Source organism: Calonectris borealis, chromosome 1 (genome assembly GCF_964195595.1).
Source record: "Calonectris borealis chromosome 1, bCalBor7.hap1.2, whole genome shotgun sequence".
In the NCBI taxonomy this organism is placed as follows: Eukaryota; Metazoa; Chordata; class Aves; order Procellariiformes; family Procellariidae; genus Calonectris; species Calonectris borealis.
In genome coordinates this window covers 194,406,701-194,421,600 of record NC_134312.1, presented here as the reverse complement: position 1 = coordinate 194,421,600, position 14,900 = coordinate 194,406,701, and the positions used below count along the sequence as shown (strand labels likewise).

Genomic DNA, 14,900 nt, shown 5'->3' with positions numbered 1-14,900 from the left:
AACATCACTTATGTATATTAGTGTTGTAAAATGTGGTTCTGAAAGGTCATAAATGATATCATTTGCAAATGTGAACTTTCATATAATGAATAGAATATTAAATCTGTTGTAGGAACTGTGATTTCTTTAAGAAGCTGCAGTCATTCAAGGAATTAATTTATATTTAAAAGTGGTATATTTTGCTTCTTCCAGATGGTCCTCGGCCCTCACAGAAAGAAATCATATCACTAAGGGCATTTATGCTGCTGTTTTTGAAACAACTTATATTGAAGGTAAAACAATCTATTCCAGATGGAAAACATTGAGATCTGTTATATACATGTAATAGGATCTTTCATAGTAGTAAATATGTAATACCTGTCAGGTATTGTATCTGTTTCTGGTTAATTTTAATGTTCATGCACATACTTCTAATCAACATAAAGGTAGTAAATCTGTACAATATTTCCTACTAACCTCACCAAACTATGCCGTATATATTTTATTAAATGTACGTGCAGAAATAGTATATGACACTACAAAACCTTTCAAGTATTTGCGCTTTTTTGTATGATAGTAGATAGTTGCTTGATTGATCAAATGAAAAAGGTAGTGGCAGTTGTTTAGTTATTGCTTTATCGTTTTTTTTTATTCTACCAGTGGTTGAAATGGTCTAGGACTCTTTCTCTCTGTTACAGCTGAACGCTAGTCTTTAAAGTTTAATCTGTCATTTGAGACTAGACTAAAACCCAGTATTTTCTGGCCTGTCTTATTCCTCCTGGTTTTTCTGTTCAGTGCCAGGGATTGGAGGAGTGGCAGTAATTGTTTATAGTATCTGAGGGCCCACACTGTAAGAATCCTTTCTAGCAGGAATAGAGGGCTGACTTAATGCTTCAATGTGATAAGGAAAAGCAATGGAATGAAAGAGAGAATTTAGTCTTTTGAGTTTAAATAGAAAAAATTGTAGGATTATTTGACTTGGTCCAAGGTTTTTTTGAGCCAAACTTAAAGAATGTATTTTCTCTGAATAATGCCCTCCTTTTTTTTTTTTTTTTTTTTTAGGATCGAGGAGTGAAAGAAGATGAACTGCAGAGCATATTAAATTACTTATTAACAATGCATGAGGTACATTTCTGTAATTACCTATCTTTTACTGTAACCAGTTGTACCAGTTCTATGGGAAGCCTGCTGTTGAGGTTAGTTTGTAGAATAACATTGATGCTTGTCATACAGGATGAAAATATTCATGATGTGCTGCAGCTGCTAGTGGCACTAATGTCCGAACATCCAGCATCCATGATACCTGCCTTTGATCAGAGAAATGGGATACGGTAAGACAGTGAAGTGAAAAAATATCTTAAAAGTAGTTCCAGTATCATCACTCTCCAGATTGCTTCTTTTTCACATAAATATCACACTTGCTGATCATTCAAACTACAATTTTATTAACTTAGGCTGTATTTTTTGTCAAAAGTGGTTTTGTCGAGTGGTTTTGATAGCTTGGAGGAAAAAAATTTCCACTTAAGGTTATCATTATGATATTTGAAGGTAAACGTACTGTTGTACTTGCCTCCCAATCTCAAATAGGATATGTAATTAACAAGATGCATCAAAAAGCCAAGTATGTATCTCAGAATAATTTTGAATATTCTGTCTTCAGATATTTAACATAATTTGGAGGGAAGAAGAGGAAAACAAGAGAAATTGTGCCCTAACCTCTCAAATTCTCTCTGAAAAGATTAAAAAAGCTATCTGTGGAATTCATATCTGTTTGACAGTAAAATTAATAACTGGTAATTCCCAGTGTTTTTGTTGTTTTCTTATGCCTAATTTGGTAATGGATTTTTTTTCAGAGATTAATAATTTTCATGTTAATAATTTAATATTTACTATAGAATTTTATTTTGTGCTGTTCTGAAAATACTTTGGAAAATGCAAGGGGCTTGTAAAACAGGATGGAAAAAAAACATCTACTACCTGATAAATTCAAGCTTTCTTTTGCCAAAATATTGAGATCTTTGTACAAATACTTGTATTTAAAACTGTTTGAATGACAATGCTAGTTGAAGGAAAGACTCATTGTACTCACGGTTAGGACTTTGTTTTCTGCCTATAGTTGTCTGTATTCAGACAGAATTGTATTCCTGACACCTTTTGAAGAAAGGGAAGACTGATCTAGAGGATTTAAGACATCTTACGTAACATTTGTGGTACCAATATTAAATTGTTTGATGGTGCAGTCTGTGTTTAAAAGCCCGTGTTGAAAAAGTGGAGAGAGTGCACAGAATTGCAACATTTCAGTGTTCAAAAAAAATGCCTTACATAGAATTAGGGGTTCATGTGCTTAGGTTACCAGAGGACAAAAGCCTCAGAGGTCATTTGACAATGGCATAAGTCCTTTCAAAAGAGGAAGGTATTGTCTGCTAAAACGCTCTTCAGTGGAGAAAGACTAAAAAGAATGGCTAAAAGCTGAAGCTCAGCTAATTCAAATAGGAAACTAAAATATAAATTTAAAAATTTGTTGAAGAACAGTCCAGGGGAAGGGTAATGTTTTCTGTCTCTTGGTATCTTCAAATCAAGACTGGTTTCCTTTCTGAAAGACTGTAGAATTTGTGCTTAAACTGATCATATTCATTAAATAAGTAATCAATTAAATCAGTTAAATTTTGAGGCCTTTTTTATCCAGGATTTAAAAACATGGGGTGTATTTTTTTTCTACTTCAAATTTTGATGCAATGAGGATGCAACTTTATAGGTGTATATGGGATTTTGTGTAACATATTGCCATATTTAACTTTTGACAAATGAAATTTCAGTATAAACATCCTGTGATTAAATGCAGGTACCCTATGCTGTGTAGAAAGGATATTGAGTAGGGTTTTTATGAATGAAAGGAGATTTTCAGCAGCATCCAGGTACTCCAAGAAACTCCAGGATGTGACCTTATGTCCTCCAATCTGCTTCTCTTGTCTTAAGCTACAGCTGCTCAGGCTGTCTTTAATTTGATTGTTCCAAGGTGGAAGTATGAGAAAAGGTTGTTGCTTTCTGTTATAAAACATTGAACTGAACCATAAGACACCATGTCTCTAACCTAAAGAATTCATAACCAAACTCTTACACTATGCTTGGTGCTTTCAGTATATCCTTCCATTTTGTGTAAATTGCTATTTTTATAGTTTTATTTATTAAGAAATATCCCTGTTCAGTGAAATACAATCTATATATGTGATGTTTAGTAATAAACTGAAAAAACTTGTTGAATTTGTTTTTCTTTTTTAGAGTAATTTATAAATTATTGGCTTCCAAAAGTGAGAGTATATGGGTGCAAGCTTTGAAGGTCCTTGGATATTTTCTTAAACACTTGGGTCATAAGTAAGTGTAGTTTTAAAATTGTTATAGTCATGTATTTAAGCTTACAATTCTTCTTGTCTTTTTGTCATGACTACTGTATATTCTTTGACAGTCTTTAGAAATTACTTAATATTCTTAGGCTTTCTGATTAATAATTTGCATCTTTATACATTGGGATAAAATTAATTTTCCAGTTAACTTGTTACTACTATGACATTTGAAAACATACAGTGATTGTCTGCCAAATATATGATATGCTGAAATTCAAGTCTTAAAATTATTGAAAAACATTTTCCAAAAATACATTTTATAAATGTTTTATGAACATACAATGTTCATAACATTGTATGTTCAGCTAAGGATAATAGGAAACATATGAGTGTCATCAAAAATTTGTTGCTGGAATTTTCAGTGTCGTTGCAATAAAAGTTTCAGGGCAGTACTTTTAAAAATAGCTTTAAAATTATGGGAAAAATGAAATAGAAGAATATGTTATTCACATGGGAAAGCTTTGGAAGGAAAAGCAAACAGACTAAATAAATGATCATAAAAAAAGGAGGTAAGGATATACATCTATGCAAGAAATATTCGCATTTAAAAAGAACTGGTGTCACGAAATAGAGGTACTTAGTCTCATCTTCCGTGTTTTGGTGTTAAGAAAGAATTAAAAAGCATGTAGTGCTGTGTAATCTCCTGCTGCTCACTTTTGCCCTTCTACGTGTGGTGCTTGACTGTCTGCCAGGGTTAACCCACAACAATATTCCAGTGAGAGACGGTGCAGTATAGAAATTAACTGTGTGCTTCACAAGAGACTTCATCATGTAAAACCTTCTTAGAAGGGAAAGGAGCTAGGAGTCCAGCCAGAGTGCAGTATTGCTAGACATGCTTTTCTCAGTAAGATCAATAAAGTATGACTGTATAATTGAGAGACAGCTGAGAATATGCTCCCAAATGGGATTTTTCTTTTGGGATCCAGCAAGCCAAATAGTGTTCTGGGAATTAATAAAGCAAATTGATAGTCCACTCAAGAATCTCCAAGGGCTTTTCAAACATTACATCAAATCATTCACATTGATAGGAATTGAATTAAGTAAGGTACACCAGATGAAGGTTTGACTTGTGCAGAAGCCTGGTTGTGTCCAAATAAGTAATTTGTTTAAAATATTCATCGCTTATCCAGTAAATCAAGTAGCAAACTCTGTCAGTGGAACATTACAGAAGAAAAGTGAGATTTTTCAGAAGCTGACCTTTCATTTCCTGGTCCTTAGCATCTATTTGTATTTATGGATGTATGAGTGTAGTTTCCATTGTTGAGTGAAAGTATGTACTTAGCACGAAATTAAATAACTTTATTTTTTATGTAATTGAAGTCATTGAAATCCACTTGAATATGCTGTGTAATTTTCAAAGTTTTTTTTAAATTTTCAGACCTCCGAACATCTGTAAATGTTCACATTTTATGTAGATTTCAGCAAGCAAAAAAGCCCCCCCCCCCCCCCCCCCTTTCATATCTTACAGCTAGGGCTTGTGAGGTGGGCCTATTTATGCACATGCATATGTGTGCATACGCATGGTTTTATAAAATTGTAGTCAACTACAGGAAATTCTAAGCGATTATAAAATCATAAACTACCTAAAATTATAAAGCACTTAAATTTCTGTTTCACAGTACAGGAAACAGGCATTGTATTTTAATACACTAAAGCAGAATTGCGTAAAGAGATATTATAATGTGATTGATGAAATCTGAACCAATACAATATTAATAACAAATGTGTAGGTACAAAACCAGTTACCATTGCTGTAGTTCATATATATTCATTGCAGATTGAAGCTATAGAGTGGAGATAATTCATTCTTAGGAGAAGTAACCAGTAATGTGTTAGATGAGAGCCTGAATAACTTAATTGATTATTCTTTGTGATCTGTGATGGTAGACTACTTTGTCTCACCTTAACAGTTGGCAAAATCCTGTTCTTTTCCTTCTCTGCCATCTTTGATTTTTTCTACACCACCACTGAAATCATAGTCCATTATTTACTTTTGCTTTTTATCTGCACATTTAAACCTTCCAGCGCATTTTCACTTCATGTGCTACATCATAGCTCACAAGGTTGAATACTTGTAGTTTTTCTCATAAGTAACTCATGATCTTTCTTCTATGCACAGAAAAGTACAAACTTTTACAAGTTGTTGCCACTCTCTTTTGTGGTTATTTGAAAATTATGATATATTAATTTCAAAAGTTCTAGAATGAATCTATGTAATTTAAAGCTGTGTTATTATCATCAGTAATCATGAAAAGGGAGTTTCTTAGCTTTTGAATGCATAAAATTCTACAGAAACGTTACTGTATTTTATTTTATTTCATATTTTTCTGTTGCTTTAATATAGATTACTATTTTGAATAATGTTTTTTATTTCATAATCGTAACAGTAGTAGATAAATTTAATGATGCAATTTATGAGAAGTACTCTATTTATGATGTTATATTTAAACATTTTAAAAGCGTACTGTTTGGGACAGATGGAATTCACTGATGTGAGCTGCTTTCTTCTCCGCTTTTTAAGATTTGAGTAGTTTTTGATCCTACCTATAAAATTCACTTCAATCACTTGGAATTTCATGGCTCTTCGGGATTTTATTTCCTTTGCATTGTAAAATATGTTATTCCACGATTTAATTATTTTGGCTGCATGAGAGAATGCTATATAAAGAGAATGGCAGTACTGATAAATCTGTATGTGTTAGTATTTATGTTGGAATATCTGAGGTTGGATTGTCCTAAGTCCTTGAGAGAGTGACGAAAGATGTGTTCTGCAGTGATCACATTTTATCCAGCCTGTGAACATCTTGAACTCTCTCAGCCTAAGTAAGATAGAAGGGGATTCCTTTGTCTTTTTGCACTGTAAAAATCACGGAGGGTGAGAATGGTGTCTCATTTGTTTTTTACAAAAGCCCATCCCAAATACAGCATTGCATTCTGAGAACCTTTGTGTATTACTACAATTGTGTTCATATTGGAAAAGATCTTAAATGATGTTTAATTCATAATATTTACAAAATAACAAGTTTTAGAACTTTTTAGTACAACGTCAAAATATTTGGCTTTTGTTTTTTTTGCATTTACTTAAAATGTTCAACATGCTTGGCATTTTCCTAATATTTTTATTTTCTCTTCCAGGCGAAAGGTTGAAATCATGCATACTCACAGTCTTTTCACTCTTCTTGGAGAAAGGTTGATGCTGCATACAAATACGGTGACCGTTACAACATATAACACGCTTTATGAGGTACAAATTATTAAACATAGAGATTGTCATCTCTATTGTAAAAATTATGACTTAATTATATTGTGACTATGGGCTTTATAATATCCTCATTCTCAAAACTTTTGAGAAAATTTTAGATAGAAATTTTAAGAAGGGATTTCTTGGTTCAGAATGTATTTTGCCGTGCTTTGGATATTTTTATTAACAACGTCATAATTTTTACATAGTCTCTATAAAACTTTCTACTTATAGCATTACAAAGCGTGATGGAAAAGATCCTGCTATTTAAGATGTTCATCATTTTACACAAAAAAAAAAGTTATTGCAGACCTGCAATTGCTTTTACTTTCCTGCAATGGGAAGTGCTGGAGCCAGAGATGCCTTTTTTCTTCTTTTTCTTCTTTGTGCCATTCCTTTCAAGTTTACAAAATTTTGAAATGTGCTGTTTTTCTTTTTTAACTAGTAGTGCTGATAGTGTGCCAAAACGATAACGGAACACAGCCACTTCTATGTAACATATACTGCTCGAGGCAAATATGGCCTCGAGGCATTCAAGTCTTCTACCAGGCTCTTGTAGAAACTTCAGTTTTGATGATGAGCAATTTCATTAAAGCAAAATACTGTCAACATCAAGTTGGTTGAAACCCATGTCCTCATGCCTGCAAATGCATAAAGATCATGTCCAATCTTCAGTTATTTGTAAAATGGTGACTTAGAATTGAACCTTTTGTAATTTCTGAGGATCTTATGCAGTAGAAAGATTTTTTTTTTTTTAATTATGCTATTTTTTTTTTTCAGTCACAAATAGATGTAATGGCTAGATACTGAGTATTGATTCCAGAAAAGACATGGAAGAATAAAGGAATGCTTGATATTCAGGGTTCTGAGTCTGAGTGATGTAGAAAATGTTCTCCTATGATTGTAAAAACCTAAACGTCATCTATTTGCCAATGACTTACTCAGATGTTCTTTTTTATTGCACGTATCTAAGCTTATCCTCTGTGGTTTGACCACTTGGGTCTCACAGTTTAGATGTCGCTGCATTCAGATTTCTGAAAGCTTCTGTGATTGGTATTCTCAGAAAATACATAACACAGTGACAAAATTAAAGTCCTCATGGAGTCCAGCATCCACAGACATTTACATTTGAAAAAATAGCCAGAGTTGGAGAAAAAGGAGTTAAGTGCCAGAAGTACAAAAGATTTGCAAAGGAACTGATGCAGATATTTTCCATGTTCTCTCATAAAAAGCAAAGGCATATTTTTAAATACCAAAATGTAAAGATCCATTCATAGATATTGTGTATACAACTGACATTAGTTTGATTATTGATTATTGATTAATGAATGAGGTAAAGTTCTGCTTTAAAATAAATAAGAATTACTAGTGAAATTATTCTATTTTGAAATACATTTGCTTGAATATATTTATTGAGAATCCCGTGTTAATATCGTTAAATTTTTAGCTTGTTCTTAAAAACAAAGTTGCATACATAGAACCTGTGACTGGTATCCCAGTGTAAAAGGTCTGTGGTGTTGCCTCAATACAGAAACAGGAGAATGATCTGTCTTGCTCATTATGTGAAGCCGCAGGATTATTCCTATGGAATGCTGTCTGTGACTGTTCCTCTTTCCTAGCTGGAGAAAACCAAACCCACTGTTAAGAAATAGTGGATTTGGTTATGGATGGAATGTATGAGAATAACTTTTGATGTACAGTGCTCATGAAATAATTTTTGATCTGTGAATGTATAACACTATGAGGAATATGAACAAAGTATCTTTAAAATACCATTATTGCATATTTAGTCAGCTAACTAAGAAGTTAGTTAACCAGCCACTGTACATCCGTGAAAATCTTGATCCTTGCATAGAGGAATTGCTCATTTCCATTCTTCAAGAATAAAAATATTTTACCAAAATGTTCTACATGAAGTTACAGTGTGGCCATGGTAAATGTTCTTAACAAATTTAAAAATGAACAAAGAAATACTGTAGTGTTTAATTAAACATGGTAAAAGGAACTTAATATTCTATTTTAGATTTTGACAGAACAAGTATGCACTCAAGTTGTTCATAAACCGCATCCAGAGCCAGATTCTACAGTGAAAATTCAGAATCCAAGTAAGGACAATACCTTATGTTTGTATGTTAAATGTATTGCCTAGAGGTTGTGGGGTTTTTTGAAAGAATATGGTTCAGGAAGCGAGAACAATTCATTGGTGTATCTCAGATACATATGGGTTTCAGTTACTACTTACATTAGTTGCTGTCAGCAACTTTTTTTTTTTTTAAATGTTGTTAAAATGTGTTACGTAACTAATTTATTATTTCAAAGTGATTCTTAAGGTGGTGGCAACACTGTTAAAAAACTCCACGCCAAGCGCAGAGCTGATGGAAGTTCGACGTTTGTTCTTATCTGATATGATAAAACTCTTTAGTAATAGCCGTGAAAACAGAAGGTATGTCACTACAAATAGTATTTTCTCGTCCTTGACTTGTGGGTAATAGCAATCTGTTGTACTCTGTGTAGAGTTTTATACTGTATATTAAATGGAATATATAAAAAATAAATGGAATAGGTCTGTTGTAACTTTTCTTAGTTCAGCAACTAATATTGGGTTCTTCTGTTTAGAATATACTTTAAATTTTTATTCATCCTGAAGTATTTTTAAGTTTCTTCCTACCATTGGGTTGATGTCCCGAGGAGATGTACCATATTATTTTTCTCCTATTTTAACCATCATAATGTTAAAATAAAGAAGCTTTGTTTGGATATATTTTGACCTAATTATTTCACTTTAGATGTTTACTTCAGTGTTCAGTGTGGCAGGACTGGATGTTTTCTCTGGGATACATTAACCCTAAGAACTCTGAAGAGCAGAAGATCACAGAGATGGTTTACAACATTTTCCGTATTCTCTTGTATCATGCAATAAAATATGAATGGGGAGGCTGGAGAGTGTGGGTGGATACTCTTTCTATAGCTCATTCCAAGGTAAGAAATGGCTCGTGGATGTTTTTTTAATACTGGTAACACCCCCAAAGGGACTAGCAATATCGTAAGATAAGATGTAAAGTGATTTAGTGCCATCTTGTGGCTATCTCCTTACATGGCAAGGTGGCATTTTTTGTCGTCGTCGTAGGTTCTTTGCTGTGAAACAATTTGTAAGCTGTATGTAATATGTTGTTAAGATTCTTGTTAGTTTTTGTCCAAGTTCATGTAGCATATATTCATCCACACAATCTTTTCTTTTTAAGGTCACATATGAGGCTCACAAGGAGTATCTAGCAAAAATGTACGAAGAGTATCAAAGGCAAGAGGAAGAAAACATAAAAAAGGGGAAGAAGGGGAACGTGAGCACTATCTCAGGTCTTTCCTCTCAGACAACAGGAGCAAAAGGTGGAATGGAAATTCGAGAGATAGAAGACCTTTCACAAAGCCAAAGTCCAGAAAGTGAAACGGATTACCCTGTCAGTACAGATACGAGGGACTTGCTCATGGCTACAAAGGTGTCAGATGATGTGCTTGGAAGTGCTGAGAGACCAGGAGGAGGAGTGCATGTGGAAGTTCATGACCTTTTAGTTGATATAAAAGCTGAAAAGGTAGAAGCTACTGAAGTAAAACTTGATGATATGGATTTATCACCAGAGACGCTGGTAACTGGAGAAAATGGTGCACTTGTAGAAGTTGAATCTCTTCTAGATAACGTATATAGCGCTGCTGTTGAGAAGCTGCAAAACAATGTTCATGGAAGTATGGGTATTATTAAGAAGAATGAGGAAAAAGATAATGGTCCATTAATAACTCTGGCTGATGAGAAAGATGAACCTTCTACTAACAGTACCTCATTTCTCTTTGATAAAATACCTAGTCAAGAGGAGAAACTTCTGCCTGAACTTTCAAGTAATCACATTTCTATTCCAAATGTGCAAGAGACACAGATGCATCTTGGTGTAAATGATGATTTGGGATTGCTTGCACATATGACAGGTAGTGTAGATATAACATGTGCTTCAAGTATAATAGAGGACAAGGAGTTCAAGATTCACACAACTTCAGATGGAATGAGTAGCATTTCTGAGAGGGAGTTGGCTTCATCATCTAAAGGATTAGAATATGCTGAAATGACTGCTACAACTCTTGAGACAGAGTCTTCTGGTAGCAAAACTGTACCTAGTGTTGATGCAGGAAGTGTAATATCAGATACAGAAAGATCTGATGATGGTAAGGAAGCAGGAAAGGAGATACGGAAGATCCAGACAACCACCACAACCCAGGTAAGTTTCAAGTGCTGTAGCCATGTATGTGTCTGATGTAATTGCTGTTCGTTGCTGCTGGATAAATTAGTCGTATGAGATCTGAGAGATGTTTGAAGTGTATTTCTTTAATTATATGAAAGGTTTCCATCCTCCAAGCCTATTTGCTTTGAAAATGCTGTAACATGTGGAAGGATTGTGAAGTCTTTCGTGTCTGTATAGAAAATATGTATTGCAACTGTGGATGCTTTAGTTTAAAAAACTTAGCTAAGAGAATCTCATCCATTTTCCTTGGTTCTTCTGGAGAGATTAACTGATACTCTTAGAATTCTGCTTTAGACTTTCTTGATAGTATGTCTTAAGATTAGAAATATCTATATTTACTATGAAATACACATTGAAGTATTCTACTCTTGCTCTACCTTTCTCAGAATGTAGTCTTACAGCATTTTAGTTCACTGTCTTTCTTCCCTGGCATAAATAATCTCCATATTTGATCCTAATACAAGAAAAGGAATAGTTTAGGGATAATAGAAGAAAACCTTCAACTTGATTTCCAGACCACAGATGATTAATAAAAATGTATCTACTTTCTTCTTGGAGATCCTTTCTTGTCTAGGTCTCCCTCTGAAAAATTCTGAAAAATCAGTGTTTTTATGAGAGCCATAGCATTCTGAAAATGGGAAGGCCAAGGCAGATGTCTACTCTTTGAAAGAATTTGTACTCTGTATACACAGCAAAATATAGGATCACTATGAACTTTTAAAGCACAGAATTAATTTCCTCGCTGGCATTGTTCAGACTGCAGCACATAATCAAAGATTGCTTTTAAGGATGTTATCAAGTGAAAGAATTGACTACCTTCAAGATTTTACTAGCTGACTATATGTCCAGTATGTACACCAGTATTTATCTTCTAGGATTTAAAAGTCAAGCAGACTTCCTGAAACTATGAAAGAAGAGCCAAACAAAAATTGCAAAAATTGCTCTACTGTGTAGTATGTACCAAATCATCAGAAGAAAGAGTTTCAGAGATACACTCAGTACACTCAAAGTACATGTCATCTGATGAAAGAACACAGATCAGCCTGCCTGCTTTGTTCTTCAGGGAGACAATACTTTCAGAAAAACTCCAGTGAATTGACGTTTTAATTTATTTAAAGAATCTGTGGTTTCCAAAACAGATACCTCCCCTTTTAAAAAAAAAATTTAAAAAAACGGTTACTCAGACCAATAGGTTCTGACATACAGAAAGAGCACTCTCTTCTAAGTCTCCCTTCTATGGTAAGAACCTCTGTTTTGAAGGGAAAAACAGATGGAGTTCTTGCATTCCCTAGACAGGTATTATAAGAAAAGTTTGGGGTTCTCTTGTAAGTATTTTTTCAAAACTATGAAAATCCTCATAACATCAGTGACAGACTATCAAGCATTGTGTAGGGATCCTTATATTTAAAAGCATTCTGTGTAATAAAGAACAAGCCCTGAAAGCTCTCGATAGGGATAGTGTATCTGTTACTATCAATTGCCAAACACCTTATGTTAAGTCTTAAAATTAAGACTGTTAATATTATGGAAACTGATAAATGGAATGAATGGAGGATAGCAAGAAAAAGGAGCACTCAGTTTTTATTTTGAAATGTGGATTTTTGTTTAAAGGGTAAAAGACAAGTGAAATGCTAGTATTAATTTGCTACATACATATATGCACCCATAAACACAGTGAATTTGTAAGATAAATCTTTAATGAAAAAGATAATCTGACTTTGTACTAGCTACTGTAGAAAATCCTGTTGGTGTGCCTTTGGGACTTTTCTGTTCTTTAACTTCTTTTCTTGATGAATTTCACCTATAACAGTTGAATTACAAAAATGTAAATTCCTCAAGCGTATAATTATTTGTTAGGATTAAAATGATACATAAATCTTAATGAACTTTTATCAGATCATTGGAAGATAGGAGAAACAAAATGTTTTCCAAATGTTTTACTCTTAGCTACTCACAAAATTCCTAACATATCATTTGGATCTGCAGATTATCTACAAGCTGTGTACTCTTCAAGAGTCTGACTCTACAAGTTATTTAACTCCCTTGATTCTCCATATACTACTTAAATTACAGTTATTTCTCACTAAAATCAATGATAAACTACAATGAATTTATTTAAGTCTGTAGACATTATTATCTCTCTTAAATAATTTTCTTAAAAACAATTATCAACTGCGTAACCACCAGAATTGTTGTTACCTTCTAATCTCTTCTTTGGGTGTTTCGAAATACCCTGTGAACTGTAAGCTGTCCATAGTTAAATCTTTTCTGTTTAAATGAAGTTAAACTTAATAGAAAAAGATGGAAATATGTATTAAATAAAACATAAATTAAGCATTATTGGTTTCCTGAATAAAGAGCAATGTTAATTTTAACATGTCTACAGTGGAGCTGGAGACTGGAGTTTTGATTGCAGCATGCGTGGGAACTGCCACATTAGATTTGATCTCTTTGAGACCACGGAAAATACTGAAAATTACTTTAAGGCTGGCCACCCAACTGTAGATAGTTGGGTTTCATGGTGGTTTATGCAATGCACATCAAAGCCCATACTTGCAAATACAGTATTATTGGCTAGATAAAAGTTCTGTTATGGTACAGTTATGATACCATTACTGCTGCTGACATGACAACTACCTGTAGTTGTACCCAAAAGAGAACAAGTGGTATGTGAATAGAGTTGCTAACCTCAAATTCTCTAAAAAGTGATCTACAATCAGCTCCCCACCTTATCAGTAAGAAGTAAGCTGTCTTTCATTCACACGGACTGAAAGGAAAGAAGAAATTGCACAACAAAGTAGAGATGGGAACTCCTGCGTAATTCTAAGAGTTAATGCCTTTATCAATAGTAGATAAAATATTGACAAGTATAAAATTAACTCTTTCCTATGGTCCCAACTAGGAAAGATTGAAAAGAGAATTGAAAGCGCTGTGCAGAAGATTCATGCAAAAAATTCAAATTTTAGATAAGTCTAAGAAAAAAAGAAAAAAATCATTTAAAGATACCTGTAAGAAAAACATAAGAAGCGAAAGCAACAGTAACAATTTTGATCCCAATAGGGCAAATTGAGTGAAGGAAACCTGCCCTGCTCTCAGAATGCTGGCTACAGAAGATCAAAATCAGACTAAAGATCTGAGAAGCTTTCCAGCTCAACTCCAATGCCATGTCCATTTTTACACTGCTAGCACAAATATTTTGTAAATGTCTTTTTGCTTTTAAATGTTTTAAAACAGTATGCTGAGATCAGGAAATGAATATGTGAACAAAGCAAGTATATTTTTTGTTTTGCCAGTTTTAAGCTAATCTAAAGTCACTTTAAAATAATTTCAAAGATCAGACTTTGTATTTCTCCTTTCAGAGATGTTGCACATTATAAGTAATTTCGCTGTTATGAATATTTACTTCAAATGCAGTCAAAATGTTTGTTCTTTATTATTTTTTCCTTCATAGTATTCTCTATCATATCCTCTATGTGTATCTTTTAATTTTGTCTTTAATCACCAAGTGGAAACAGTCATGACTATGTAGGTTGAAAGGGAATGAAATTAACATCCACCACCTGTTGGGAGAATCTAAAGAATGTCCTGAGAATCCATAAAACTGTTAACCAATTAACAAATGGTAACAAAATTGACAAATGAGATTTGGGAGACTAGACTTGATTCTCTAATGATCCTGCTAAAAGACCAGATAAGTAAATTGCTTTTGGAAAATGAGGAGCTGTCTAAAAGTACGCTGATTCCTTGAAGCCATCACTGTGTAGTTCGTCCATGTTTTGAGTCAAATATTCAAAGAAAATTGTGTTATCAGCACAAAAGAATAGTTGTTTCCTATAAAAAAAGTCTTGTCACTGCTGACCTTGTACGTGCTGCATTTGGTCTTTTCTGTAATACTTCAAGTGAAGAACCTGAGTGTAAAACATTGGTGAATAGCTGAAAGGAAGGCCAGCCATAGCCCCTCACTGCTGATTGATTTGAATTGGAGGAGCTCCT

The 14,900-nt window shown here is 33.6% G+C and overlaps 1 protein-coding gene across 1 annotated transcript in view; it reads left to right on the top strand.

Annotated features, from left to right (window-relative positions):
• The window catches only part of NBEA (neurobeachin), a 426,845-nt gene that overhangs the window by 65,325 nt on the left and 346,620 nt on the right, over positions 1-14,900 (top strand). Inside the window, exons 12-20 of the mRNA XM_075139786.1 lie at positions 193-272; positions 1,042-1,104; positions 1,213-1,310; positions 3,259-3,351; positions 6,516-6,624; positions 8,645-8,726; positions 8,941-9,064; positions 9,408-9,600; positions 9,864-10,883. Coding sequence (XP_074995887.1) covers positions 193-272; positions 1,042-1,104; positions 1,213-1,310; positions 3,259-3,351; positions 6,516-6,624; positions 8,645-8,726; positions 8,941-9,064; positions 9,408-9,600; positions 9,864-10,883 — 1,862 coding nt within the window. The remainder of the gene's footprint in view (positions 1-192; positions 273-1,041; positions 1,105-1,212; positions 1,311-3,258; positions 3,352-6,515; positions 6,625-8,644; positions 8,727-8,940; positions 9,065-9,407; positions 9,601-9,863; positions 10,884-14,900) is intronic.